We start from the raw sequence: 27,327 nt of genomic DNA on the forward strand, positions 1-27,327 counted from the left end.
CTTCTCACTGGGGTGGTTCCCTCAAGGGTGCATCTCAATACCTTTAGTCGGGGAACCTAACTGAACCATAATCCACTGAAATGATATTTTCTGAGCTGGACTGACTCCACACACCCCGCCTCGCCTCCAGGCTTTTATTCTACTGCTCTGTTTTAAAGCATTCGGTTATGAAAAGGTACAAATACCAACTTTTCAGCTGGTGAAACTGATTTAAGGAACACAATCAGACCTTAAAACCACTGCTGGAGCTTTGAGGGAACATTTACACTGTTTGTACCTTGATGAATGAAAAGTGTACCTGCACAGAACTGCCATTTCTAACGGTGCGAGAGGATGTGTTTTCTGTCAGCTCTGGGGATCAAACTGGCAACCTTCCGGTCACAGGGCCAGTTCCCTAACCTCCAGCCCACCACTGCCCCCTAAATAAGTGTGTTCGCCAGTAAAAACTCTATGTTAGCTTTACAGTGAACACACCATCACGAATGCAGTAAAGGGAAAGTTTATGAAGGAGTGATTAATGTGCTGGGTACAGAGATACAGTCAGAAGAACACAGAGGTTCTTAAACGGCTGCTGATATTGCACCTTCTGCCCCCCACTGTGTTCAGGTTTTATAATGTGTGATCATAAATGTGGATTCAGATATTTATTTATTTACATCTCCTCGCACAGCGACAAAGCGAGACGATCCTCGAGCTGGTGCTGATGCTGCAGGTCTTGAGCGCGCGAGGGGCGGGGCCGTGACGTCAGAGCGCGGAGACGCCGGGAGAGCCGAGGAGGAGAAAGAGGAGGAGGAGGAGGAGAGCAGGGTGAAGAGCAGAGGAGGACGAGGGGAGGCCGAGACATGACTGCACCAAAGACAGAGCCGAAAGGTGACCGAGCAGATGTTCCGCGCGGACTCTCAGGCTGATGGTCAGTCACTGTCCGGCTAATGGAGCTGCAGTGAGCGCGCGCTGGAGCTGAATGGGCAGAGACCTCGCGAAGGTAAAAGCTATAAATAAAGAATGCTCTGCTTTCTCCGTCCGACTGACCTGCTGTGAAGCTGGAGTCAGCTCCTTGTTCGAATTTTCCCGGTCCACCTTAAATGCGGCAGCAGTTACGCTCAGGCGTCTCGGGCGCCACAATGTAAGTGCGGCACCGTTTAAGGTGGAATGGGAAAATTCGAACAAGGAGCTGGGGAACGAGAGGCTGGCTGACCCCGCACCTCGTTGTGGTTGTGTAAGCCTCACCTTGTTTAGCTTTCAGGTGCGACCCTTTCGCTTTTAACAAACAAAACAAGGACATTTGACATATTTGGCAGCGTTTTAAGGGCTGTTTACATCTGAATGTAAAACGACGAGAGGGCCGATATGAAGGGGGAACTGGCCGAGTCAGTCGTGTATCACTGAATTGTTGGAAGCCTTTAAAAATCAGGGCTCCATAAGTATTAGCTTAGCCTAGCAGGGCAGCAGAGTGAGCAGCATTGCGTTGTGCTATTAGCTGAAAGACTGAGAGCACATGTGTTACTGCGCATCACCCCCCCCCCTCACCCACCACCCCCCACCGCCACCACCACCACCACCACCACCACCACCACTAGCTGCAGTGCTTCGTGCACATGAGGCCAAGCAGCCCAGCGCCTCAGCCACCGCGGACCCCCTGTGCACTCACATTTGGCCAGGTTTTGTTGTATTCCGCTGTTTCCCACTCGACGTCCCCCCGTTTCCTCGCCGAAGACCCTCCCAGCCCCGTCTCTGAGTTTTGCCTGCTGTAAGTTGTCCTCGCTCAATGTCACCGAGCTGCTGGATGTGGACACTGTGTACGGTGGACGGGAGTCCAGGAGTCCGTCCATCAGCACAGTCCACGGTGTTGCACACCACGTTTAAGGAACAAAACATCTGGCAATCAGCGTAAACATGCATTAATATATGGCAGTCCAGAGAGGCCAGAAGGTGGTTATAATTTTCTGGAATATTCTTTTGAGACAATGGGTAGGAGGTCATTCCTACTACTAATACTACTGCTATTACTGTTAGTAGTATAGTCACTTGTAGGTAGTTTGACCAGAGGAGGATGGGTCCCTCCTGGTGAGCCTGGCTCCTCCCAAGGTTTCTTCCTCACTTCTGAGGGAGTTTTTCCTTGCCACTGTCGCCCCTGGCTTTTTAAGTTTTAATCTTTTACATTTTTTACATTCTTGTTAAAACTTTGTCTTTTCTGGAATTCTGTGAAGCTGCTTTGTGACAACATCCGTTGTAAAAAGCGCTATACAAATACATTTGATTTGATTATCTTGTTATCTCAAGATAACAAGTTAACAAGTTGATCTCAAGATAACAAAGTTGTTGTCTTGAGATAAGGAGTTCTTCAGAGTTCATCATTAACATTTATATATGGAAGTCCAGAGAGGCCAAAAGGTAGTTATTTTCTGCAGTTATTTTGAGATGAGTTAATTATCTTGTTATCTCAAGATGACAAGTTAAGATAACAAGTTGATGTCAAGATAACAAAGTTGTTGTCTTGAGATAATGAGTTATTCGAAGTTCATCATTAACATACTTGAGCATTTATATACGGAAGTCTGGAAAGGCCATGAGGTAGTTATAATTTTCTGAATTGTTATTTTGAGGTAACGATGTACTTACCTTGTTATCTCGTGATAACAACAGTTGTTATCTTAAGATAACACGTGAATTATCCTGTGATCTTATGGCAACAACGTTGTTATCTTGAAATAACGAGTTATTCAAAGTTCATCATTAACATTTATATATGGAAGTCCAGAGAGGCCATAAGGTAGTTATAATTTTCTGGAATGTTATTTTGAGATAGTGAGTTAATTATCTTGTTATCTCAAGATAACAAGTAAAGATAACAAGTTGATCTCAAGATAACAAAGTTGTTGTCTTGAGATAATGAGTTATTCAAAGTTCATCATTAACATACTTGAGCATTTATATACGGAAGTCCGGACAGGCCAGGTAGTTATAATTTTCTGGATTGCTATTCTGAGACAATAAGTTGTTACCTTGAGGTAACAAGTTATTTACCTTGTTATCTCAAGATAACAAACTAGAAAATTATAGCAACAGCTCATGGCCTCTACGGACCTCCGTGAGTAAATTTTGTATTTATATCAAGTGACTTTAGAATAAAGTCCATTTGCTTTAAGTGACTCAGGGTTGGGCGATATAATAATCAATAATAATAATAATAACAATACATTGGATTTATAACGCACTTTTCATTTATAGTAAATCTCAGAGTGCTTACAGTGTAAAACATGAATTAAAAGATAATAAATAATACTAATAAAATATAATACTTTATTGTCCATATGTCCTCCTAAAAAGATGTGTCTTTAGTCCCTTTTTAAAAGAATCAGTTGTCTGAGGCTTCCTCAGATGGTCAGGCAGGGCATTCCAAAGGCGTGGAGCTGCAGAACAAAAGGCACGGTCACCCATGGTACTAAGTTTTGTTCTGATTGGAAGAAGACGGTGGAGATGCACAGAGCGAAGGGCTGGTAGATGTGTCTGTGGTACTAGCAGTTCATTTAAGTAAGAGGGAGCCTGGCCATGAACACATTTGTGTGTGAGGAGGAGAACCTTGTATTCAATCCTCTTAGTCACAGGGAGCCAGTGAAGAGACTGAAGAACAGGTGTAATGTGCTCATTTTTGTGTACCTTCATCAGGACCCTGGCTGCACTGCTTTGAACATACTGTAATCTCTGAATACTCTTACTAGGGAGCCCCAAGAGAAGAGCATTACAGTAGTCCAGTCTTGAGGACACAAAAGCTTGGACCGGTCTTTCAGCAAATATATATGGCAAAAAAAATCACAGTACTTTATAACATTTTCATGATACACGGTATGAATAATGATATTTAGTTTTTTCTGAGATTTAAGTTGGAAGGGACAAAATAGAACCTGTAGTGCCATAATCAAATGAAAAAAAACTTGCACAAGACAAATTATAATAAAAATCTATTAAAAACACCATTAACAAGAAAGTAAAAGTGATATTCCAGTAAAAACAATGAAAACAGTTGAAAACATTTAGACATAGATAACACATTATCATATTGCCCACCCTTAGAATGACCCTCTACCTTAATTGTGTTTATTTTATTGAACAAATGATGGAACCTTCCATTTCATCACTATCAAAACAGTCATAACATCCAAATATTTCAGTGCTGACTGTTTCAGTTCTGTCAGTTTTACCTAATTTGAACTCAAAAAAGCAAAATACTATAATTGTTGCAAAATGTACCAAAGCATAACCAATATTAAACAGGAAATGTGTGAAAAACAGCCATTCATCATTTCTGTGATGATATAAACTCCAAAACCTGAGAAGAGAAGATCACAGTACACTTGATTTAAAAAGTAGGATAGATTATAAAATTGAATGAGAAAAATGTTTTTAGGGCTTAAAGGAATACGAGAAAGGAAGCATAATGGAAATAATGGATAAAATAGAGAAAAATAATCTTAGCATGTTGGTGGGGGTGAGAGAACTCTGAGACAGCCCTGGTCAAAGCAATTATAGCTGTATGTAAATTGTATGTAAAATAGACCATCTGCCTTTACAATTGCTGATTCAAAACTATTATCATGTAGACTCAGAAAACAACCAAACACAGTGTCACTGGTCAAATTCAGCCAACAAAGATAGTGTCCCTCCTAATGACGTCAGCAAGAGTCCCTCTAAGTCAGGCTGAAGGCCTTGAAGGTTCCCAAATGGTCACCCTCACCCACTTACGCAATGATGGATATACCCAGTTCCAGCTCCTGTAGGAGGCCTTCAGCATGTCTGGTAGGATAGACTGGAGATGAGCATAAACAAGTCTTTATCTCACATCACAGCATCCATCTCAAGGAACGTGGCACAGGCCTCTCAGAGACATTAAAGCCAAAGTACTGTTGTTATACTACGATGTAAGAAGTAGATTCTCTGCCAAAATATTATGCATTCAAATTTGATTACAGGTGATAATCTGCATCCTTTCAAGTTCATGAGAACCACAATGTTAGATGCCATTTATAAGGAGCAAATCTGCTAATAGGCGTTTTCAGGGGTAAAAATAGTCATTCAAAGTTCATCATGAACAAACATGAGCATTCATTTCAAGTGAAAAATGACATGTTTAAATATTCTACCACACGGATTCGAAGTCAGAGTTCAGAACCCATTTCAGGCTTTTAAGTAACTTTAAGTAACTTGGACACTGCGGTGGCATCAGCCTTCTTTTATGAAATGGTCTGCGGGGCAGCAGCATCTCAACTACAGATAGGAACAGACTTGACAGACTCATTAAGAGGGCCAGCTCTGTCCTGGGAAGCCCCCTAGACACAGTGCACCCACAGTGGTGGGAGACAGTAGGATGTTAGCCAGACTAGCGTCCAAGCTGGAGAACAACTCCCACCCATGACTGAGACTCTGTCAACACCGGGCAGCTCCTTCAGTGACCGGCTGCTTCACCCCAAGTGTGTGGCCATCGCAGGTCCTTCCTTCCTGCTGCTGTTAGGCTGAACAGCCAGCACTGCTCCCAGTAGAACCCCCTCCACCCCCCATTAGACCTCACACACATTTTTTGTGAAGGATAGGATTTTAATACCTTTAGTATTGTATATATTTTCGATATGGTAACAAACTGTAAACCTTGTTAAATGGGACTAATTGAAGCGTTATCTTCTCATCTCATCTACTTTAGACTAAAATCCTTTGGCTCTGAATGACCATATACCTAAACAAATGATTGATGTTGTGTCATGTAAATTACAACCTAAAAATTTTTCAGTGTCCACTGTAACAAGGAGCGAGGAGGCAGACGCATATGCGGAGATAAGTTACGTTTATTATGGGCAAATCCAGGGTCATCGTCTAAATGGTCCAGGGTCATAGATCCAACACGGATTGATCGGGGGGCAGACATGACAGAAACCAGAATCAAACAAGCAGAACAGAACAAACAGAACAAACAACAGTACATAGACTGGTACAAAGACCAGCGACCAGACAGGGGAAAACACAGGCTTTAAATACATGAGGAACAGGCCTGAACACAGGTGGAAACAATCAGGGGTGGCGTCATGAAACAAGGGGGCTGGGCTAAAAAAACAAAACAAAGAACACGCGGGCTAAACCAAAACACAACACGAACACATGAACATGACTGGGAGGGGCCAATCGTGACATCCACCATAAAAATGATGTACTGTCGCACCTAGTAATCAGGTGAACAGGAAGGGATGTCATTTAAGCTTTCAGAATGGCCAAGTTCTAAAGTTTTGCTGTCACTGCATCTTGATACCTTGTTTCGTTCCATCCCTGACAGGTCTGTGAAGCACAAAGTCCACCCAAGTCACATTAGTTACATTAGGTCTGTCCTTGGGGAGTGTAGTGGTCAGTTTAGCCTGAAATGTTATACCGTCACACTCACCTCCATCACAAGTGAGACACAGTTGTGCTTCTCAGAAAAAGCTGTGATTTCTAGACATGAAAAATGATCATGAGAAGATTATCATGTCCATTTGTCAGCAGTCTGGTAGAATGACTCAAATGTGTTAGCCCAACATAATATGGGCTAAGGGCTGTACGTTGCTCTGTCTACTGTACTGATTCTGAACTCAGTCGCTGTAAAATACTGCATATTTTAACAGGCGGTCTAACCGCTTTCAGTCAGGTGAAGCAAAATAACACTTTAGATGAACAAACGCAGCATCATTAATACACGTCTCGGTATTTCAGCACTCTCACAGCTGCCCGCGTATTGAATAATTTATCATCTGCGTTTGTTGTGTTTATTGACCTTTGCGCTCCAGCCGCCTTTTGTCTACTGCGTTGCAGCGCTGTGGCTCCGGAGGAGCTTCGACACTAAACACTTACACTCAAATCATAGGGCTACTTGATTAATATGTGAATTTAACATATTGGAAATGATTCAAACATAAAATATCCCTTTCTTAAGACTGTCTCAGAGCAATAAAGCAAATCTCAATATCATATTAATAAGGGATCACTGCTTTCGGAATTGTTTCTCCTAAACCCCCCTTAGGAGAAAAGAGGAGATTAACACCAGCATCTCACTGTGAGACGTTCTGCTGATGAAGGAGAAAAGCGTGAGTTCTCCTTCTGAACTGATGGAGTGCTGAAAGAGTTCTGTGATCTAGAACAGAGCTGCGTAAGAAAGCGATGAGAACTTGCACTTTTCTTAGGGAGGTATTATTCAGCTGAGACTGGGCTGAGGCGAGTCGGACGCTAATGAGTTAAGCCACATGTGGCACAACATTCTGATCAAAGTGAGAACCAGCGGAGGTTTTTTTTCTCAGGAGCCGAATTTCAGAAACAGGAGAAAACTCTGATTTCAGACTGGACTGACCTATGTCTAGGAGAAGAACCTGAGATCAAGAGGAGATCTCATTTAAAATATTCCTTTCCTCTGGGGTGGCCTGTTAAAAAATATGGCACACTTTGTTTAGTTTTTTTTTTAAATATGTTAAACTGAGCAAATAAATAGAAATTGTGCACTAAAATTAGCTGAAAGATGCCATATTTAATTTTGATCCTTGTAAAGGATATTTGAACGTATTTCCACTTGAAAAAGATCAGCAAAACGTGTTATATGACCAACCACATGAAAAATGAAAGTTGCTTGTTTAAATCTGCATGTATTACTGATTTGTTTAATCAGAGTGACTTATATGTGTATTCATGTGTGTTCAAAATAGTAAAAATCATCACATCTTGGGCTTTGTTAGGTCACATTTTTTACATAGGAAAATAAACAGCACTGAGATTTCACATTATTAATGGAAAACAGTAGATAAAACTGTTGAAAGCCATTTTTTGTTTCAGCCTTAAAGAGTTAACTCCTTGATCATTCATTTGTAACCTGCAAGGTAACAACAGTAACAGAATAGGATCTTGTAAATCATACATATATTATATGACAGGATAATGAACAACAGCGAAGCTTGGCTTGACTGTTTTGTTGTTGCGTGCAGAACTCACTGTCCAGAGCGTGATGTCATCTCCTGGAATGGGCACCCCCAGTGACCCCCTCCTTGCCAGCCCGGGAGGGGACCGGCTTGGGATTTCCCAGGATGGAGCCTGGAGGCCGACCTTGTCCAAGACATCCAGCTTCCCTTCGTCCACCACGCGCCACCTCAGCCACCGAGCCAACAACTTCCAGCGGCACCCCAAACGGCGGAAACTGATCCGACCCTCGCCGCCCCCTCCGCCCAACACACCCTGCCCGCTGGACCAGCTGGACCTGAGCGAGCTGCCACCCCGCCGCACCTTCCCTGAGCTCCTCTTTAACGGCTGCATTCTGTTTGGCATCGAGTTCAGCTACGCCATGGAGACAGCCTACGTTACTCCTGTACTGCTGCAGATGGGCCTTCCAGATCAGTTCTACAGCCTCGTGTGGTTCATCAGTCCAATACTAGGTACTGACAGATGCCTCAGCATATACAGAACTGTACAAACATTAGTAATAGTTGTTTCAGTAAGTTAAAACTGTATAAATGTATAAAATGCATATAATTATCTTTATATGCCCTAACAGTTTTTTAATAATTAGCAGGAAACTTGGACGCTGAACATTGATAGGTCTGTAAAATGACGAAGAGGGGGTTCAAATCAAATGCCTTCAAAACAAGTGAAATTGGTGATTAATCTGTTAAACACCCCAAACCCACCACTGGGCCCAAAGTGTTATGACACACTTCTATAACCTAAGAATAGCTCAGCCGGTTTGCACTGACGTCCCTGTAGTTACTGAACAGTAAGCCTTAGTATGTGATAAGCGTACGATTTAAGGGGTTTAAAAGGGCCCATATCATGGAAAACCAGATTTTCCTCGTTTTTTTCATGATGTCACAAAAAACAACATATTCGCATATTTATCAGTTTTTGAATGAGACACAATGCACGGCAGCCAGTCAGAATTTTTGCCGATATATTTGCACATTTAAAGGCACAGTAACAAAACCAGCCTGTTTACTTTTTTCAGAAATGAGGATGAAAAGATTGGAAAATGTTTACATGTAAATAAATTGTAAGTGTTTTTGGTATTTAAACCCACACAAATGTCGTAAACGGACTTCACTGAATAAAATACAAAAAAGTACTATATGGGCCCTTTAATAGCATTGTATTATTTATAGTATTGTATAGTATATAATTAATTAATGAATAAAACACACCCACAATTTGGTACCTCGTTTATACTATGTGTAAAACGTATATCCCAATATGTGTCATTTATTAATACACAAACAGTCAGAAATGATTCATTTGATAAGTGATTCCAAATTTTTGAATGAAGGTCTATATTTAGAATCATTAAAGTCGTTAAACATGCTTTTTCATGTCATTGCCAGAACAGGCCCCTTTTATATTATGCCAGTTATGTGTCAAAATCAGCTTAAATGTCAGCTCCTCTTAGTCGCAGCAGCTCAGCAGCACTGCAGCCATTAATCTCACTTCATACCCTCTCTTTATTCTGTCATGTTCAGGGTTTCTGCTTCAGCCAATCCTCGGAGCGTGGAGTGATCGCTGTACGTCGCGTTTTGGGCGTCGGAGGCCTTTTATCTTTGCCTTGGCAATTGGTAAGCACTGATGAACGGTCAGGAACAATTATGTATATCGAGTATTGAGTATCTATTATATGAAAATATTCTTCTCTCATGAGGAAGACATGCAAACTCCTGAAACATTATTCAGATGCTTTCTATTAATTTTTAGTTGTGTGAGATGAAATAGGAGAAAAATCTAGTCCTATTTCAATGTTTTTCTGAGGGACATATGTATTAATCCACAGCAGGATGAGCAAGTTTCTATGGTACTTAATACAAACCCAGATGCTTGCATCACTCATAATATAGTCATAAAAAATGAACATCACGGGATATATATGTTTTGGAGACCTCCCTGGTGTAAATGTGTGGTTGGTCACACTGTCCAGAAGATCATTTTGTAACGTTGGTTTGGACCCCTTCCCTGGGAGGATGAATCCGATGACTTTGTTGTCTTTCCCCTCGTGCTAATGCTCTCCCAGCGTAGAAAGGAACACCCAGACCAAGCAAACGGTTTCGATCGAGAAGTGTTTAACATGGATACGTGCGACAAGAGACTGAACAGTGTCACACATTCGGCGAACTCCCTTAAAGACTCCATTTCCCAGCATACCGTGGGCGATCACGTGACTTCCCAGCCACAGCAGGAATCCAGCTCAGACTCCAATTCCCAAGAGTCTTCAGAAAATCATGTGACTTCGATCAGCGCTCACAATATCTGGAATTTTAACCTGGGTCACCTGTGTTGTATGTCATATGACTAAGTAGCTTTAGTTTATAAGCCCAGGCTTAGAATAGGATCAGTGCGAAGTGTTGTATCCCTGAGATCCTACTGAGCATTTGTAATGATTGCCTTCTCGTATTGTTTGAGCTTTGCTTGGATTACCTGTCTCGTCTCGTTGCCTTTGCCCCTTTGTACCGTGGCCTGTGTTTTAGGATCTGTGCCTTGACTCTTGGACTGGTTTCCGATTTGGTTTTTGTCTGACCCTTTATTTGAGATTAAAGCTCTCTTCTTATGATCTGCACGCATCTGAGTTCTGTTGCCGCCTCACAAACAGAGCAAGTAGCAGTGGTCAGAAACCTTTTTTGTCCAGCGTAAGATGTCGTCTGGCCTGGAATGTGTGTCTACAATGATCAGACTAAAATTACCGGAGCTTCTCTGAGTTCACCGAAAAACAAATGGTAATTCAGCTGGTTCTCAGGGGACGAGGCAGCACCTGTGAAAAAGGAAATTACCATAGGACCTCCTGTAAATATGATCCCTTAATGTAAATATAGTCATTTACTCGTTTTTTATATTAGAGTACTCAACCACAAAATTACTCGAAATTCCTTGTTCACGTTTTCTAATGAACTTGAATTTGAGTGGGAACTGAATAGGATGAACGACGGTAAGTGTCATGAACAGCTTGCAGGATGTAAGGATTTTGGGCCACTGCAGCAACCCTGGCTGACCGGTGATGCAGTCTGTGACCTTGATGTCAAAATGAATGAAACTTACACAGACTTCAAAAAATCCACGGTATTCATTCGGAATTCAGTGCATCTAAGAAATCAGGTTATATTGAATATGGACCTGCGGAACAGATCATTAGAAGCAAGCTGTCAAGGTAGTGTTCTACCGTTCAGACGAATCTCTCTTTCTCTGTTAATCGTTTTCTGGCACTACGTTAACTCTGGTGGCTTGAGTCAGTGGCTCACACTGCTAAGGCTCAAGACTGATCAGAAACGCCTTCCCTCGTGGAACATGCGGATGGTAGTGGAGAAATATCATCAACCAGACCTTGTACGTTGCAAAAGTGCTGTTTGATTCTGTCACCCTCAATATTTTCGGGTAGCTACAGTACTCCAGCTCTAAAAACACAGCAGCCCAGCCCACCCAGTTTCCCTCACAGCCCCACCTCCAAATCCAAACATCACTGCAATGCCCCTCCCTGCGTGCCCCGCCCATTTTTAAGCATTTTTCAAAGTTGAGCCAGGGATGGAGTTCGCTGAAAGTAGTGGGGTGTAGTTACTCCTTAAGTGTGTAGAGGTTTTGAGCCCTACAATCAATTTAGCAGCTGCTCAAAAACTTGCATTGTTGGATATTTATTGAGATTCTGGTCTTGCTTGACTAACATTGAATCAAACACTTACACTCACTTTCACTTTCCGTCATCCTCCACATTTCCTTTCTGTTTTGTTTCTGCTTTAGAGTGTAAGGGGATTTTACCAGTAAAACCAGACTATATTCATTCAAATGTATGTTTTTTTCTTTCAAAGAGAGAATTTCCAGGTATGGTTCACTAGTAACACACCCTCTGTTGTGTCTTCAGGCGCTCTGCTCGGTCTGACGTTGGTGCTAAATGGGCGGGACATCGGCTCGGCGCTGGCAGACACGGCTGACAATCACAAGTGGGGCATTGTGCTGACGGTGTGTGGGGTGGTCCTGATGGACTTCAGTGCTGACTCGGCCGATAACCCCAGCCATGCGTACATGATGGACGTGTGCAGCCCAGAAGACCAAGACAGAGGGCTTAATATCCATGCACTTCTGGCAGGTCCGATTCCTCTGTTTATGTGCAAATTAAATTCTGCTGCACATGCATTATTACCTGAATACAGGCTTCTCCAAATATGCGAATACTCAAAGTTCTGGGGATGTCCCAGGCCATCTGAAAAATCAATGTGGGAATTGATCCAGGTATATTTTAATGACTTGGTATCAAATGAATTACACCTAATCACAGCCTGTTGTATCTCATTGTACTCTAATTGCATTACTGTAGTAGACGTGGCATGAACCAACATTATCCATAACCTGGAGCAATGAGGCACATGAACAATCAGATTTAAGGGCTGCATTGTGAAAATAGCGCAGTACCTCGACAGCCACTGATGTTTGCAGTGCTAGCATTTCACCTAAGGTAAAGCCACCTTTAGAAAAGTTAAATCAGTCACATACAGAAGTTGAGTGTGCAAAAGTCAGTAATCACCCTTTGTTTATTTAAGTTCCAGTCAAAACAGATTTCATTTTGGTACGACAGGACATCTTTAGACCACAGTGTCAGGTTTCAGACATCAGACAAAACAGCTTCAGGTTTCGGAAAAAACACATGAGTAAAATCACCTCACAGATCTTGTGCATCAGGTGAAACAGGCCTCAGACGAAATGGCTTCAGGGAAAAAGTCTTCGGGCTGAACTAAGCGGCCTCAGACTGTAAAGCTCGTGTAACATTCACAATTCTGATTTTATTACTTGATTCACTACAGATCCCGCTCTAGTTCACACACAGTGAGAAGCTCAGTGTTTGCTCCCCCATCTGTTTCAAAATTACTGTACGAAAATGTGTTGCTATTATTATCACCTTATGTATTATGACATATTATGATATTCTTTTTATGTTATTATTATTGCTACTGCTATGCATACAAAATAACCTTTATAGAAGATAAATTTAGGCAAAAGTTGAACCGTTTACTGCAGTTATTTTTTACATGGTTCTTCAGGCCTACTTTGAAATACTACAGTACCATATTGAAGATGCTCTAAACTGTCATTGACTCCTGTTCAAACTCAGTCTCGCTGTAGACGCACAACAGTTAAGTCATTTCTGTAGCATTTTAAATAATTTGGCAGCTTAGAATATCTTGCCTTTAGTGGATTTGTTTTACCAGCTAATGTAAGATTAAGAGTGCGCCGTGCAGCTGTTTTAGTTAGGAAAATTCAGATTTTGATTGGACTCAGAATGGGCAAATTGATTTAATTGATTGGGACATCTGTGCTTAGTATATTATAATTTGTAGACTGATCAAAGTTCTTCATGCAGGTCTGGGTGGCGGATTTGGCTACATTGTGGGCGGTGTCAACTGGGACCACACCGAGTTCGGGAAGTCGATGGGAGGCCAGCTTCGGGTCATCTATCTCTTCACCAGCATAACGCTCATAGCCACTATAGCCATGACCCTCACTAGCATCCCCGAGCGACCTCTTGTGCCAAGCCAGTCTCAGAGCAGAAGCTCCAGAAACCTGAAGAGCCCTAACCTCCCCCTGCCGCCGTCCCCTCCACCACCAGCTGGAGCTGCTGCCCACCGGGAGGAGGAAGAGGAGGAGGATGCCCTGTACAGCTACCAGTTTTCTGGCCACAGGTACCCAGATTCTTTGGGTCACTCTTGCAGTGCCAATGCAAGGCTCTGTGCAGGTCTGAATAGCCCCATCTCCCCCCTCAGCCCCCTAACGCCCAAATACGGCAGCTTCATTAGTCGGGACAACACTTTAACCGGGATCAATGAGTTTGCCTCATCCTTAGGGACATCATACATTGACAGTGTGCTGATTGACTGCTACACTGGACAGCAAACACCCCAGCCGCTGGACCGTGAGGGAGTAGCGCCTTCCCTTCCCCCAGGAGACACACCCCCTGCTCAGGTGTCACAACCAGTAGCAGCTCCTGCTCCAACTGATGATCCACAGCAAAGAGAATCGGCACAGCCAAATGGAGGTTTGCATGGAACTGAAAGGTTGCAGGAGACTGAAGAAGTCCAAGCCATTGATTATTTGGAGCCCACCGAGGGCCCAGAGCCAAGCGAAGCACCGCAGGCTGGATCGCAGAGGGGCAGTACCTCAGGGATCCTGAAACGCCCTCAGAGCCTGGCCTTAATGGATGACCCGCTGATCATTCCCAGCACTGGACTGGAAAATGGGCGCAGGCGGACAGTAACTTTCAGCCAACAGGTAAATTTGTCAAACCTTTTAAGAACATTTAAAGCAATTATTTGGCCAAAAACAAATGATCAAAAATATATTCATTATCACTATGCAGGGAGATTCACTTGAAAGAGGCCCCAGATATTCTGTTGTAACTCCCATTAGGATGAAGCAATCATACCTTGACGTGTGTGTAATCGATTGCATTACATGCGATGCTGGAAGTGATCTCCGTTTTCTGCCAGACACATAAAAGGTATGGGGGTCTGAACCCAGAAGTTGTAATGTCACGACATCATCCCAACTTGTTTGAAGCTCCATGTACTGAGGAGCACATTGCATGCCGTTTCGTTTAGATTGCTTTGCCCTAGCGAGAGTTATTACAGAATATTCGGGGCCTCTTTTGAGTGAATCTCCCTGTAGCTAAGCAGCCAAGCTATGTTTGTCATCTAAAATTTGCTTATAGAGTTTCGCTCTGGAGCCAAGAGGCTAATCTAGCCAATTAGTAATGGAAGCTTATTGCCATCATTAAGTCATCACCATCTACTACTACACAGGTTAGCTGTACTGTTAATGTTAGCACATTACCACCTCTGAAGGTGCAGCTGCCATTACTCAGCCTTAAGCCACATGAAAACCCACCTATTTAACCTACCGTGGTCAAAAAACGTCCCTGTTTTTTTAATAAAACAAAAACAGGTCTGATTGTAGCAGTGGATTCCTTTGTGTTGCTGTTTTTTGCTTCCTAGCTCCAATGCGCTCTGTTCTTCTCCTCCTTCCTCGCAGTTTAAGACCAAAACTGGTGGAAACGCACATCCTTAACACTACCATGTATTGTTTCAGCTCTAAAGCAATCCACTGGCATATCAATATTTTCAGACCACGGTGTAACTTCTTCCTTGTTTTGTATATTGCTCTTTGAAAGAAGATGATCAGAGATTCAGACAACAAACAGGCCAAAGCTGGTCTTGACCATTTTTTCAGCTGTATGGGGGATGAAACTGGCATTTAGGCCAAATAAACTTGTAGTACAGCTCCGTCTATGACTACCTCTGAACTTCCCCTGTCCTCCCCAAAGAATGTCCGTTAGTATTGTAATTAGCTGACAGATGGTGTGTGCTGCAGGACCCCTTGGTTTAGAAATTGCTGTTCCAGTTTCACATAGAGGTTTGGCAGCTACATACATTACTGTCTAACATCACTCCAGTGGCAGTTTCATACAACTTCACACCTCCCTCTTTAGAAACGTCACATGATGTAACTGTTCTCTTGACATTTTGGGTGTGAATGAACCACAGAGGTTTAAATGTCATTTTCTCATGGCTCCTTAGAGCCAATGAAATCCCTTGGAATTAGCATCCAAGTCGTCTTCACAATTCAGATGACTGAAGCCTTTATAGATACCATTTAATGTCTTAACTGCTTCATTGTTAATGAAAAAGCAATGTCAAGTCTAAATGGGAGAAAAATGATTTGTGTAAAGTATCTGTTTGAATTATTTGGATTAAATGTCATTTTAATTCTTCAGAATCAAGGTTAGATCTTCACTTGCTTTATTAAACGTCAGTAGTCCTCTGACCTAAATGACAAATTAAGTGATAAATACCTCACGTTTTAGACTTCGGTCAATGGGAAAAAATCAGAGTTCAGGCAAACTTAGTATATATGGATGAGATTAAATATAACATTTCAGAAATGGACATTAATGGGTTAAGACTATTCAGTAACTTCTAAGAATTGTTCATGAATTGCTATAAATCTGTTAATTATGTTGTTACCAGATGTGAGAAATGTAGAATCATAGGCCCAAATAAAGGCAGCTGTAGTTTAATTAAGGAATTATGTCAGTTTTTTAACGTTTCTGCATGATTTAATTGTTACAGAGTAAACAAAACAATTCAGTAGTAGTTTGACATGGAGCGCTGCGTCCTAGAGAAACTTCCAAAGTCTGAATGGTTTACAGTGGCAGTGATAGGAACCAGACGTCTGAAGCACGTATTGCCTTCAAGAGTTACAACACAGAAAGTAATTACAGTAAGTGATTATGAATATGCTTCCTGGTGCATGAACAAAGATTTCTGATAGTATTTTGGCCTTTATATTTTGGTGGAGAGATGCATGCAGGACATGCTTAGGCAAAACTATACCCAAAGAAAACTTCATAGAAAATTTCCTATAAAACCTGAGATGTGTAGGCTGACTGGACATTTTGGTTAGTAATAGAATAGCTATATTTGTGTTGTTGACAGCTGTGCCCCCTGGTTCCTATCACCGCCACAGTAAAGAAATCTGAGTCAAGAAGTTTCTCAATAATGAACCATTTCACATCAAACCATCTGAATCACTTTGTTCACATTTCATTGATTTAATTGTTCAGTTATTTTGTAAAATGGATACAATTAAGGGGGTGGAACAAGTATTCCAGGGTCAGCTAAAGTGGAAGTTCCTTTGCGTGTAAATTTAAGGGCAATATTTTGCCACGGTCCAAAAAAACCATGCAATTCCAAAATAGTAACTTTGCAGGAGAAGGCTAAAACTTTCATAACTTTTAATGGATGTTAATGTAAAGTCATTTTATTTCAAGGAATTTTGGAGCACTTCTATTGGTCTGTTCATCATGATGGTTTCACACAATGTAAAGAGCAGATGTGTTAAAATGAAGAAATAGGGATTGAAGAAAATGGAGATACGTTACAGATGTTTTTTGGACAGCGACAATTACCGTAATCCCTCGTGTTTTTTGTTTTCCCAGGTCGCGAACATCCTCCTGAATGGCATGCGTTATGACAGTAACCTCAGCGACAGCACGGAAACCATAGACACTCAGATGTCTATGAAGCTGCTCTGCATCGCCATCTACAGGATGCCCCCATCACTGCGCAGCCTGTGCATCAACCACTTTCTGGGTAAGGAATTCAGACACAATCAGACGAGGTACACTGTATTCCCAAAAATATCCCTTCTAATGAATGAATACAGCTACTATAAGATGAACCCCCTGCTGACATAATCACGAAGAATCTCCTCAGAAAAGCATTGCAAATTAAATGGGGTGGTTTGGAGCAGCCACACATGAGCCTAAGGTCACCAAATGTCAACTAGAGGGCTATAAAGCCCCTCAGCATGGGGCTGTGGAGCAGTGGAACTGCTTTTCTATAGCGATGGAGCATCAGACAGTATATTGAGGATAAGTTGCAGTGGAATCTAATCCAGAACTAATTATCCAACATCGGTACCCGACCTCACTAATGCTCTCAATGATCCAACATCTAGTGTTAAGACTTTCCAGGAGAGCAGGGGCTTCCAGGTAATAGCTTTTAATTCAGAAGAATAAGCAGGCGTCAACGAACTTGTGGGTCCCATGAGTCGACAGTACGTGAACGAAGTGGCCTTGAACTAGGCACCAAACCCCCAACTGCTCCCTGGGAGCTGCAGATCGGGCTGCCCACTGTTTCGGACGAGTGTGCTCACTCTGCCCTCTAGTACATGGATGGGTTAAATGCGGAGGTGAAATTTCCCCGCTGTGGGATTAATGAGGGTCACTTAATAATAATAATAATAATAATAATAAAATGTCATCGATCATCAGCCTTTCTGCTTCAGATCTACCTCGAATTTTGAACATGAAATAAATTGTTATACTGTATGTCAATGCATATTCCATAAATACAGATAGAATATATTGTGATTGTCATTTTTTTAAAAACATAATTTTTTTATATGGGATTCTGGAGCAAATTCTGATATAACATACCTGGTCCAACTGATCAGCTTCTTCTGGAAGTACTGGTCATGTGGAGCAAACTCTCCTGAAAGAGGGCTGGAGACCCCTGGTCTGGTTATTTATCTGTACATAATGATGTCATAGCCATTTGCACACTGTTTTTATCTGTACAAATCACTGGTGCTGTCAGGCTGGCTGTCGTTCGAGGGGATGCTGCTGTTCTACACGGATTTCATGGGGGAAGTTGTGTTCGAGGGGGATCCCAAAGCGCACCACGACTCCAAGGCTTATCAGCGCTACAACGCCGGGGTCAGCATGGGCTGCTGGGGCATGTGCATCTATGCATTCAGTGCTGCTTTCTATTCAGGTTAGTGTGCCACACCTGACACCTGTCCTTAGGAGTTTGACTGATAAAGGATGTAAAATGGTCATTTTATTTGGGGAAAAATAAAATATATTCTCTAAAAATCACTTCTATTGCATCCTGTAATAAACAAAAATGTTCCAAAGCCAGTATGTTTGGTCCTGTATACATTTTTCATCTGAATATTACTGGATCCTCTGAGTTACAAGGTCATTAAGGAGTCAAAATGATGGATATTACAACATGGCTGTGCTTTAAATCAACTAGGTCTGGCAACTTTGCCATAATACCCTTAATACAAGTTTTTGTTAAGCTGCTTTTTAAGTGGCTGGCGTTGATATATAATAGTGTTAAAATTTTGTAGGAGACTTATTTTCATACAGCGTCATTTCAGCGTGCAGGACCTTTAGCTTGGAGATAGTGTGGATGTAGAAACCTCCACATTTCGACTACTTTAAAAGGCGTCCTACATTTTTCTTGCATTTTATTTTATGTCCTGAGGTCCACTTATAACGTTTGAGTGAGTTTACATACCAAAAAGGTCATAATTCATTTTACATGATCTTTTTCCGACCTCTCTTCATCCCTTAGAATTAAACAGGATATTTTTGTTGACTGATATAAGATGAAGGTAAATGGGCTCTGTTCTGATTGGCTGCCCGGTACTGTGGCTCACTCAGAATGAACTCTGAGCTCAAACACTTCATTAAAGCTTAAATATGAATGGATGGAGCTGAATAAGTGGGTAGATGTAAATAAGTTTTTTTGTGACATCACAGAAAAAGCACGTGTTTGCAGCTTTGTTTCTGTTTATGGTTTGTATTAAACTTTGGTCCAATCCCATTTCTTCTTTCTACCCCTACCCCTTGTTTTCAGGGGTCACCCTAACCACTTGGAACTGAGTAATAAGGGGTAGTGGTTGAAATCATTCCTACGAAATGGGAACCTCAAATAAAAGAGAGCATTATTTCATTACCAGCTACTAGCGCTGCTCTGTAGGCGACCCTGTCCGTCTGCAGTGACAGCAGAAGAGGGTAAAGTACAGCTCCTCACTGCTGGGCTTAGGTTACATTTAGAGAGTCATATCGCTGCTGTCGGAGCAAAAACTTGTGTCTCCAAAATGGTCACTTTACAGGAGAAGGAAAAACCTACTTTACTTTTAATGTAAGTCGATGGAACCAGAATTGGTGTAATTCTAGGCCGTTTCTTTTGGTCCATTCATCACAAAATTAAATAAATAAAATACACAATGTAAAGAGCAACAGGCATTTTCAAATGATGTCAAAAACTGAAAAATGGAGATACAAGGTTTTGTTCCGACAGCCGCGATATGCTCCTAAACAGGGGGATGTGATAATTATTTATTCTGGCCCACCCTAATTCTTTAGTGATAGGAAGCTGATGTCAGTTATTTGTCAGCCTCTTGTTCCAATTTTCTTGCTCCACCTTAAACGGAGCCGCGGTTACATTCTGGTGCTTCAGGCGTCAGAACTGCTGGACTATTTAAGGTGGAACGGGACAGTTAGCGAGCTAGCCACCAGGATATTAGAATACTATTAGTGATTTTTAAAGCTTGTTGTGAAGAAAAGAGCCATAAGACATTGAAACGACATTAAACTAAGATAATACAATGGTTACTGGAATTTTTAACAGGGAAAATTCTCACGTTTGAGGGTTTCTTTGGCCGCTTGCGCTGCCATCTTGCCGGCTTTGCTTTGTTTTTCTCATAGCCACTCCATTTTGTGTGTGCCTCTCAAAAACTCTGACTGATGTTTTTTTGCTTGCCCCTGTGTGTATGTCTCTGTGTTTTATAGCCATTCTGGAGAAGCTGGAGGAACGTTTCTCGCTGCGCTCACTGTATTTCTTCGCCTACCTGGCGTTCGGTCTGGGCACGGGTCTGGCCACACTGTCCACCAACCTGTACGTGGTGCTTTCCCTGTGTGTGACCTACGGAGTGCTCTTCTCCTCTCTCTGCACGCTGCCTTACTCACTGCTCTGCGAATACTACCAGAGCCCACAGGTAGGACAGTGTTCTGTGGAGTGTGTGTACCAGCAGTTCAGTTGTAATATATTAAAAATGCCAGAGTTGGGCTCCCGAGTGGTGCAAGCGTTGGCCCTATCATCAGGAGGTCACAAGTTCGATCCCTGATGATGCTACAGCCACAATTGGCCTCGCTCTCCGGGTGGGTAGGATGGGCCCCTCTTCACCTGCTATCACTCAGCGCAGGTGTCTGTTAGCAGGACTAACAGAACTGGTCAGTTGACGCTTTCCTCTGACTGCGTTCGGCTGTCCACTGGCATTGCGTGAGCAGCAGTTCGGAAAGATGCGGTGGTGCTTCACAGGTCTCTGTGCTGGTCTCCACCCTCCTAGCACAGGAAGTGTCATGTGACTGGGGGAGTCCCAACTAGAATTGGAAATTACTAAATTGGGGGGGGAAAATACCAGTTGCCAGTTTATTAATTCTGAAACACCTACCATATTCACCTTGTTCACCTTGTAGGTTTAAGGTTAAAGGCCAATCGGTTTAACAGCTGTCCTCTCTAGCTCCCATCAGTGGAGTATGACAGCATATTCCAGTATATTCCATCATTTTCATAGGAGCAGCTCTGAGATTACAGGAGGATATATTTTAATGAAAGTTATATATACACATATGTTGTTGTCGGAAACAAAACCACCACCTGAACGATCTGAACGAGAAAGAAATGTGTGAGGCCGTTAAGGTGGGTTTGGGTAGTTGCTTGAATGTTAGTGTCTCTTTGAAGGTCAGTGACTCTCACAAAAGGGCAGCTTTCGTTGTGAGGACGCAGCTGGCTAGTTGTAATATTTGAAGGATGGTGTAGTAAAAGTGGCAGCAGATGCACAAAAGTAAAGAGTCGACAAATTAAATCATGATAGATTTGATATTCCACTTGCTTTTGCAGGCTTAATGATGTTTTCTGTTGTCTGAGCAAAACCTCGTATCTCCGAAATAATGATTTTACAGGAGAAGGAAAACTATACTTTTAATGTAAGTCAGTGGAGCCAGAATTGTTTCCAATTCATTTAGGGCTGTTTCTTTTGGTCCCTTCAGCACGAAATTTATATACAATATAAAGATCAACAGACATTTTTGAATTATGTCAAAAACTGAAAAACTGCAAAAAATATATATGAGATATGAGGTTTTATCCCGACAGCAGCGATATGTTTCCTGCTTCTTATTCTGACACTGAAAAATGAATAACCTGCACTAAATGCTTGTTTTGACTGGAAATTGAGTAAAGTGGTCTGAATGGTCCCTGAAAGAAAATGGTTTAACATGGAAAAGTGAATATCTGAGCAATCCGTTATACAGAGCTTAATTTGACTTGACTTGAATTGGATCACACTGGATGAAAATGGACATCAGTGAGAACCAAGTGGAAAATAAAGAAAGTGTTCAGACGGCTTGAATGTGAGTAGCTCTCTGTGCGCAGCTCTGAGGTGGTACGAAGACCTGTTTTAATGTGAGATCCAAAAATAGAATTGTCACCAGCATGCCTGTAAACAAACATCAGTTTGCAAAAATTCTGGGTCACACTGTCTTTGAAAAATAAAAAGCCCCATTTTGCTCGGCTTATGCTTTCCGCAGTATTAAAAATGCAGCGATGCGTCATGGCGCTCGGGCATTCCTCAGGCTGCACCTCTGGGTATTATGCCTTTATACCACAGTCTCTAATGAGCTGCTCTTTGCAAGCGAATGCTGGATGCCTTTACTTGGTTTAATTTGTACGATTTGGAGTGTTTTTTCTTTTTTCGTGTCATAATTCTGTTAGTCCTTCAGAGGGTCTAATGAGCTCTGGATGGGAAGTGCTGTTAAATGCTTAAAATGGAAATCTGAAAAGATTTTTCTGTTTAAAGGCTGAGTGTCATCGGTTGCTTATAAGATCAGTCACATCTGCCCAACATAGCAGGGCATTACAGCTGCTGCTTAAACCTAAAATTGTTGCAATTCTACCATGTACTTTCACTCACTGGCTATTTTGTAAGTTCCAGTATTCACTCACCCATCCAAATCATTGAATTCAGGTGTTCCAATCACTTCCATGGCCACAGGTGTATAAAGCCGAGCCCCTAGGCCTGCAGACTGCTTCTACAGACATTAGTGAAAGAATGGGTCGCTCTCAGGAGCTCAGTGAATTCCAGCGTGGTACCGTGATCGGACGCCACCTGTGCAACAAGTCCAGTCGTGAAATTTCCTCACTACTAAATATTCCACAGTCAACTGTCAGTGGGATTATAACAAAGTGGAAGCGATTGGGAACGACAGCAACTCAGCCGCGAAGTGGTCAGCCACGTAAAATGACAGAGCGGGGTCAGCGGATGCTGAGGGGCATAGCATGCAACTTTCTGCAGAGTCAATCGCTACAGACCTCCCCAACTTCATTCATTTTTTCAGATCAGCTAAAGAACAGATTAGAGAGCTTCATGGAATGGGTTTCCATGGCCGAGCAGCTGCATCCAAGCCTTACATCATGAAGCGCAATGCAAAGTATGGAATGCAGTGGTGTAAAGCACTGCCACTGGACTCTAGAGCAGTGGAGACGTGTTCTCTGGAGTGACCAATCACACTTCTCCGTCTGGCAATCTGATAGACGAGTCTGGGTTTGGCGGTTGCCAGGAGACGGTACTTGTACTCTGACTGCATTGTGCCGAGTTTAAAGTTTGGTGGAGGGGGGATTATAGTGTGGGGTTGTATTTCAGGAGTTGGGCTCGGCCCCTTAGTTCCAGTAAAAGGAACTCTTAAAGCTTCAGCACCAAGAGATTTTGGACAATTTCAAGCTCCCAACTTTGTGGGAACAGTTTGGGGACGGCCCCTTCCTGTTCCAACATGACTGCGCACCAGTGCACAAAGCAGGTTCATAAAGATATGGGCAAGACTGCAAAGGGTGGGTCGGCATCATAGTAAACCCTATGGATTAAGAAAGGGATCTCACTCAAGTTCATATGTGCTTGAAGGCAGACGAGCGAATACTTTTGGCAGTATAGTGTTCTGAAATTAATGCATCCAACATGTTCCAAAAAGCTTGACATAGGTGCACTTTAAGACTAGGTACATTGTGAAATGAAAAACATCTTAAACAGGTGATGTAATTATGCTTGGTCTCCTGGTCAAATAAGAAAATGACCATCCAGATTGTTACCGATGTAAAGTCAGCATCTGGCATGGTAAGGGGCTGTATTAGTGCCCATGGTGTGGTTAACTTTCATATGTGAGGCACCATTGACGCACAGAGATGAACATTTCGGAGCAAATTATGCTGACGTCTTTTGCAGGGACATCCATGCTTATTTTATCATGAAAACAGCAAGACATATTCTGCATGTGTTACGACAGCATGGCTGTGTACTCAAAGAGTGCAGGTGCTAGACTGGCCTGCATACAGTCCAGACCTGTCTCCCATTGAAAAGCACAAGATGCAACAATGAAGGCTCCATTTGGTTGCACAGCTGAAGAGCTGAATAACGGAAGAATGACCAGACTGAGCCAATTGGTGTCTTCAGTCCCTAAACTACATGGTGATTCAAAAAGACGAATCCAATTTCGAAATGATTTATTTCACTTGTAAGTCATTACAGAACAATGCACACACACACACACACACACACACACACACACACACACACACACACACACATTTTCCAATGCAGTGAACTGTGAAAGGTTTAGTTGAGCATAAAGTTTATCATGTAATTTCACAAGGTCTCAATCTGAACCTCCTCCAGCTGTACAGACAACATCAACGCCACAGTCAAACTCATCCCGTACTGGATTGAGCGTGTCGGGTGTCGCTGCTCTCACAGCTCTAGTGCGATTTCAGAGATCATCCAGTGCTGTGGAACCAACGATGAACGCTCTGATCAGTTATGACAGATTCACTCTTATTGAAGTGGAGAACGCAGAACACGTTCTGCTCAGGGGTCTCATCTCCTCGCCGACTGAAGGGGGCCGTCCTCTGGTGCTCTTCCAACTGGAATGTGATTGGTTCCAAGGCGCCTCACGGTTGTAAAAATACGCCACTTTGAAATCAGTTGAATCTTTTGAATCATCCTGTATTATTGAATATTGTTAAAAGGAAAAGTGATGTAACACAGTTTGATACAGGTCAAAAAAATGTAATAATCACTGCTTTCTGTTTTTAATTTGCAGTTTACATACTTTTCCAAGTTTTTTGGGATTGTAGTTTGTAATTAGGATACTTTTTATACACTGTATAGACCCATGGCCTTTCCTAGCACGTATATGCAGTTATATGATTATCATAATTAATTACCCATGACCTTTCCTAAAGCATATCGCTGTTGTCTGAAGAAATTAGAACATACTTTTACTTTTAATGTAAGTCAATGGAACCAGACATTTTGAAATGATGTTAAAAGCTGAAAAACTGAGTGCACATTCAGCTTATTCAGAGTGTAATCAGTGACCCATTACTTCTCCGTTCTGTGTGTTTGTGATTTCTAGTTCTGTGGCTCGTCCGAGGATGGGACCAGGCGGGGCATGGGGGTGGACATCTCTCTGCTCAGCTGCCAATACTTCCTCGCCCAGATTCTGGTCTCTGTGGCGATGGGCCCTCTGACCTCACTGGTGGGCGGGGCCCAGGGCGTGATGTACTTTGCCAGCCTGATGTCATTTGTAGGCTGCCTGTACTCCTCGCTGTGTGTGGTGTACCAGCTGCCACCTCCGGAGGGTGAGCACCCGCAGAGTGAGAGCCAGCCACTACTGGTGCACATTTAAATTTAATGCTCTTGTCTTATACTGCTTACACACCCGCTCACACGCTCACTTATACACACGCACACGTAACACAGCTTTGTTTTGTACACTGACATCACGCCTCGTGCGCATTCACTTTTGCAAGATTTTGTAAACCTTTCCACACCGTTTAGGAATTCATTAGCCTGCGTTTCCTCTCCCAGTTCTGTCTGAGATATGTGAGAGCGTTTCCAGGTTTCTAAACACTAGTGTGTGAGATTCCGTTAGCGATGTGCGGTATGGATCCGATTTGTTTGCCTGAACTGTGAGAAAAGACAAACGTTCTGAATCCAAAGATTTTATATCTCCTGTTTATTTGAGGAGTTTGATTGATGCATTAATAAATTTCAGAAAACACATAGAAGAAAAACCACTCTCACATATCTGAATGCAAGGGTTCCTTCTGTTTCAGTGAATATGCCAATGGACTGTTTGAAGATGTCAGTTGTATATTTGCATGTGAATCAGCACTAATGCCTTACTGTAGGCCTCTGTTTCTGACTGTGTAACAGTAAAACAGAGAATGTGCGTGTGTGTCTTAACGATTTCTTAAGCTGCGTAAACTGGCATTAGGCCGGTTATGCTGTAGGTAAGCCTTAAGTCACATGACAAATTCAAATACACATAAACGCCAGACTACTACACTAGCGTTTGGTTACTCATGCTGTAGGCCAGGCTTAAAGGGCCCATATCATAAAAAAATCACAACGTATAATTCACTCCTCAGTCTGTATGACTTTAGTTCAGCCGATGTTGTGTGGCTAACAGCCGTTTAACCCCATCAGTTCGTGCTGATGTTATAAAGAGTATTTCTGTCTGCACTGACACAATGCATGGCAGTTAGTTGCAAAAGTTTAGGCACCCCTGATGTTTTGTTGATTTTCTAAGAGAAAGTAAGTTAACCTCTACAGAGAACACAGTTTACCACATTTCAATACACAGTTGCTGGTAATTTGTTCAATTTGATATATTGAGGGGGAAAAAAACAAAATATGGTTGGTGCAAAAGTTATAGCACATTTTGTATTTTATTACTTCATTTTAATATGTTAAGAAGACCAAATAAATAGAAATGTGCGTTAAAATTGACAGAAAAAACGCTGATTTGAAATTTGTTCTCTATACAGAATGTTAACTCATTTATTTTAATTTAGAAAATCAACAGATCATTTCATTTAATCAGTGGCCTTCAAGCGTTTGCATACAACTTTAGATCCAGCAAAGCACCAAAAACAGGCCGGTGATTCTAACTGATGAAGAGAGGTCTGAAAATCATCATGAAGTGAAATGAATTACAACTGTTTTTGGTGCATATATCGTTATGGACCTGAGTGAGAAAAATAAATGACAAGAATGTGGGCCCTTTAAGTCACATAAAACACACCTACACACACACACACACACACACACACACACACACACACACACACACACTGCTGAAAGGACAAACAGACAGATGAGCTAGGTTAGGTTCCACTTGCTTGTTCTCTTGGCTTTCTCTCTGACTTGAACACTGAGAGACTGTAGAAGAAAAAATGTTATGTGTGTGGGTGGATGAGCCACATCAGCCTTGTGATTGGTGGGGGGACTGTTTACATACACGACCCAAGATTAGGACTGCTTAGTTTACATCCAAAGAGGAGAATTTTGGCAAAATACAATGACCATGTAGGGGACACTGGAAGGTTATGCACAAAATATATTAAGGGGAGCCTGGCCGCTTCTTATTTCCCCCGTTATATCAAAAATATGACTGCAAAACACCAGAGGGCTCCAGCGAGCAAGTCTTCAAACAATGGGGTTAAATGGGCAAAAAAAACGAAATTAGAAGTACATATTTTACTGAAAAGCAGAGAAAACTTACCTGTATGTTTCCTTTTTACTACAGTAAATGGCTTTTGGGCAGCAGAAGGCGGCATGACTGCTACTGAGTGCTGATTGGTTGGCGAGAGGAGACAGTCATTGGCTGTTTGTACTCACAGACGTCACAGACATGAACATACATGATGCGGCGCTTTAAACGCCTATAACTCGAGTGTTAAATGCTTTATGCTTTAGGTTCTCTAGGGCTTTAAGTATGATTTCTCTACATCTCCCATCCCTGAATACACCCACACACACAATCACACACACACTGCCCACTACACTAATATACAGCTGGATATGCTAGGTTGGTTAGGCTAGTTAAACACACACACTCATACAAACACACAC

General features: G+C 42.2%; 1 protein-coding gene across 3 annotated transcripts in view; it reads left to right on the plus strand.

The window, feature by feature from the left end:
- The first annotated feature begins 775 nt into the window (after nucleotides 1-775).
- The window catches only part of slc45a1 (solute carrier family 45 member 1), a 28,909-nt gene continuing 2,357 nt past the window's right edge, over nucleotides 776-27,327 (plus strand). The window contains exons 1-9 of one of the 3 annotated variants that reach the window (XM_017683636.2): nucleotides 776-982; nucleotides 7,986-8,429; nucleotides 9,501-9,593; nucleotides 11,876-12,100; nucleotides 13,370-14,274; nucleotides 17,000-17,153; nucleotides 18,162-18,338; nucleotides 20,150-20,355; nucleotides 24,824-25,084. In XM_017683636.2, coding sequence (XP_017539125.1) covers nucleotides 8,006-8,429; nucleotides 9,501-9,593; nucleotides 11,876-12,100; nucleotides 13,370-14,274; nucleotides 17,000-17,153; nucleotides 18,162-18,338; nucleotides 20,150-20,355; nucleotides 24,824-25,084 — 2,445 coding nt within the window. In that variant the 5' untranslated portion in view covers nucleotides 776-982; nucleotides 7,986-8,005. Of the gene's footprint in view, nucleotides 983-7,985; nucleotides 8,430-9,500; nucleotides 9,594-11,875; nucleotides 12,101-13,369; nucleotides 14,275-16,999; nucleotides 17,154-18,161; nucleotides 18,339-20,149; nucleotides 20,356-24,823; nucleotides 25,643-27,327 lie in introns of those variants that run through there. The other 2 variants (XM_017683638.2, XM_017683637.2) reach the window with 2 other exon arrangements.

Source organism: Pygocentrus nattereri, chromosome 21 (genome assembly GCF_015220715.1).
Source record: "Pygocentrus nattereri isolate fPygNat1 chromosome 21, fPygNat1.pri, whole genome shotgun sequence".
NCBI lineage: Eukaryota > Metazoa > Chordata > Actinopteri > Characiformes > Serrasalmidae > Pygocentrus > Pygocentrus nattereri.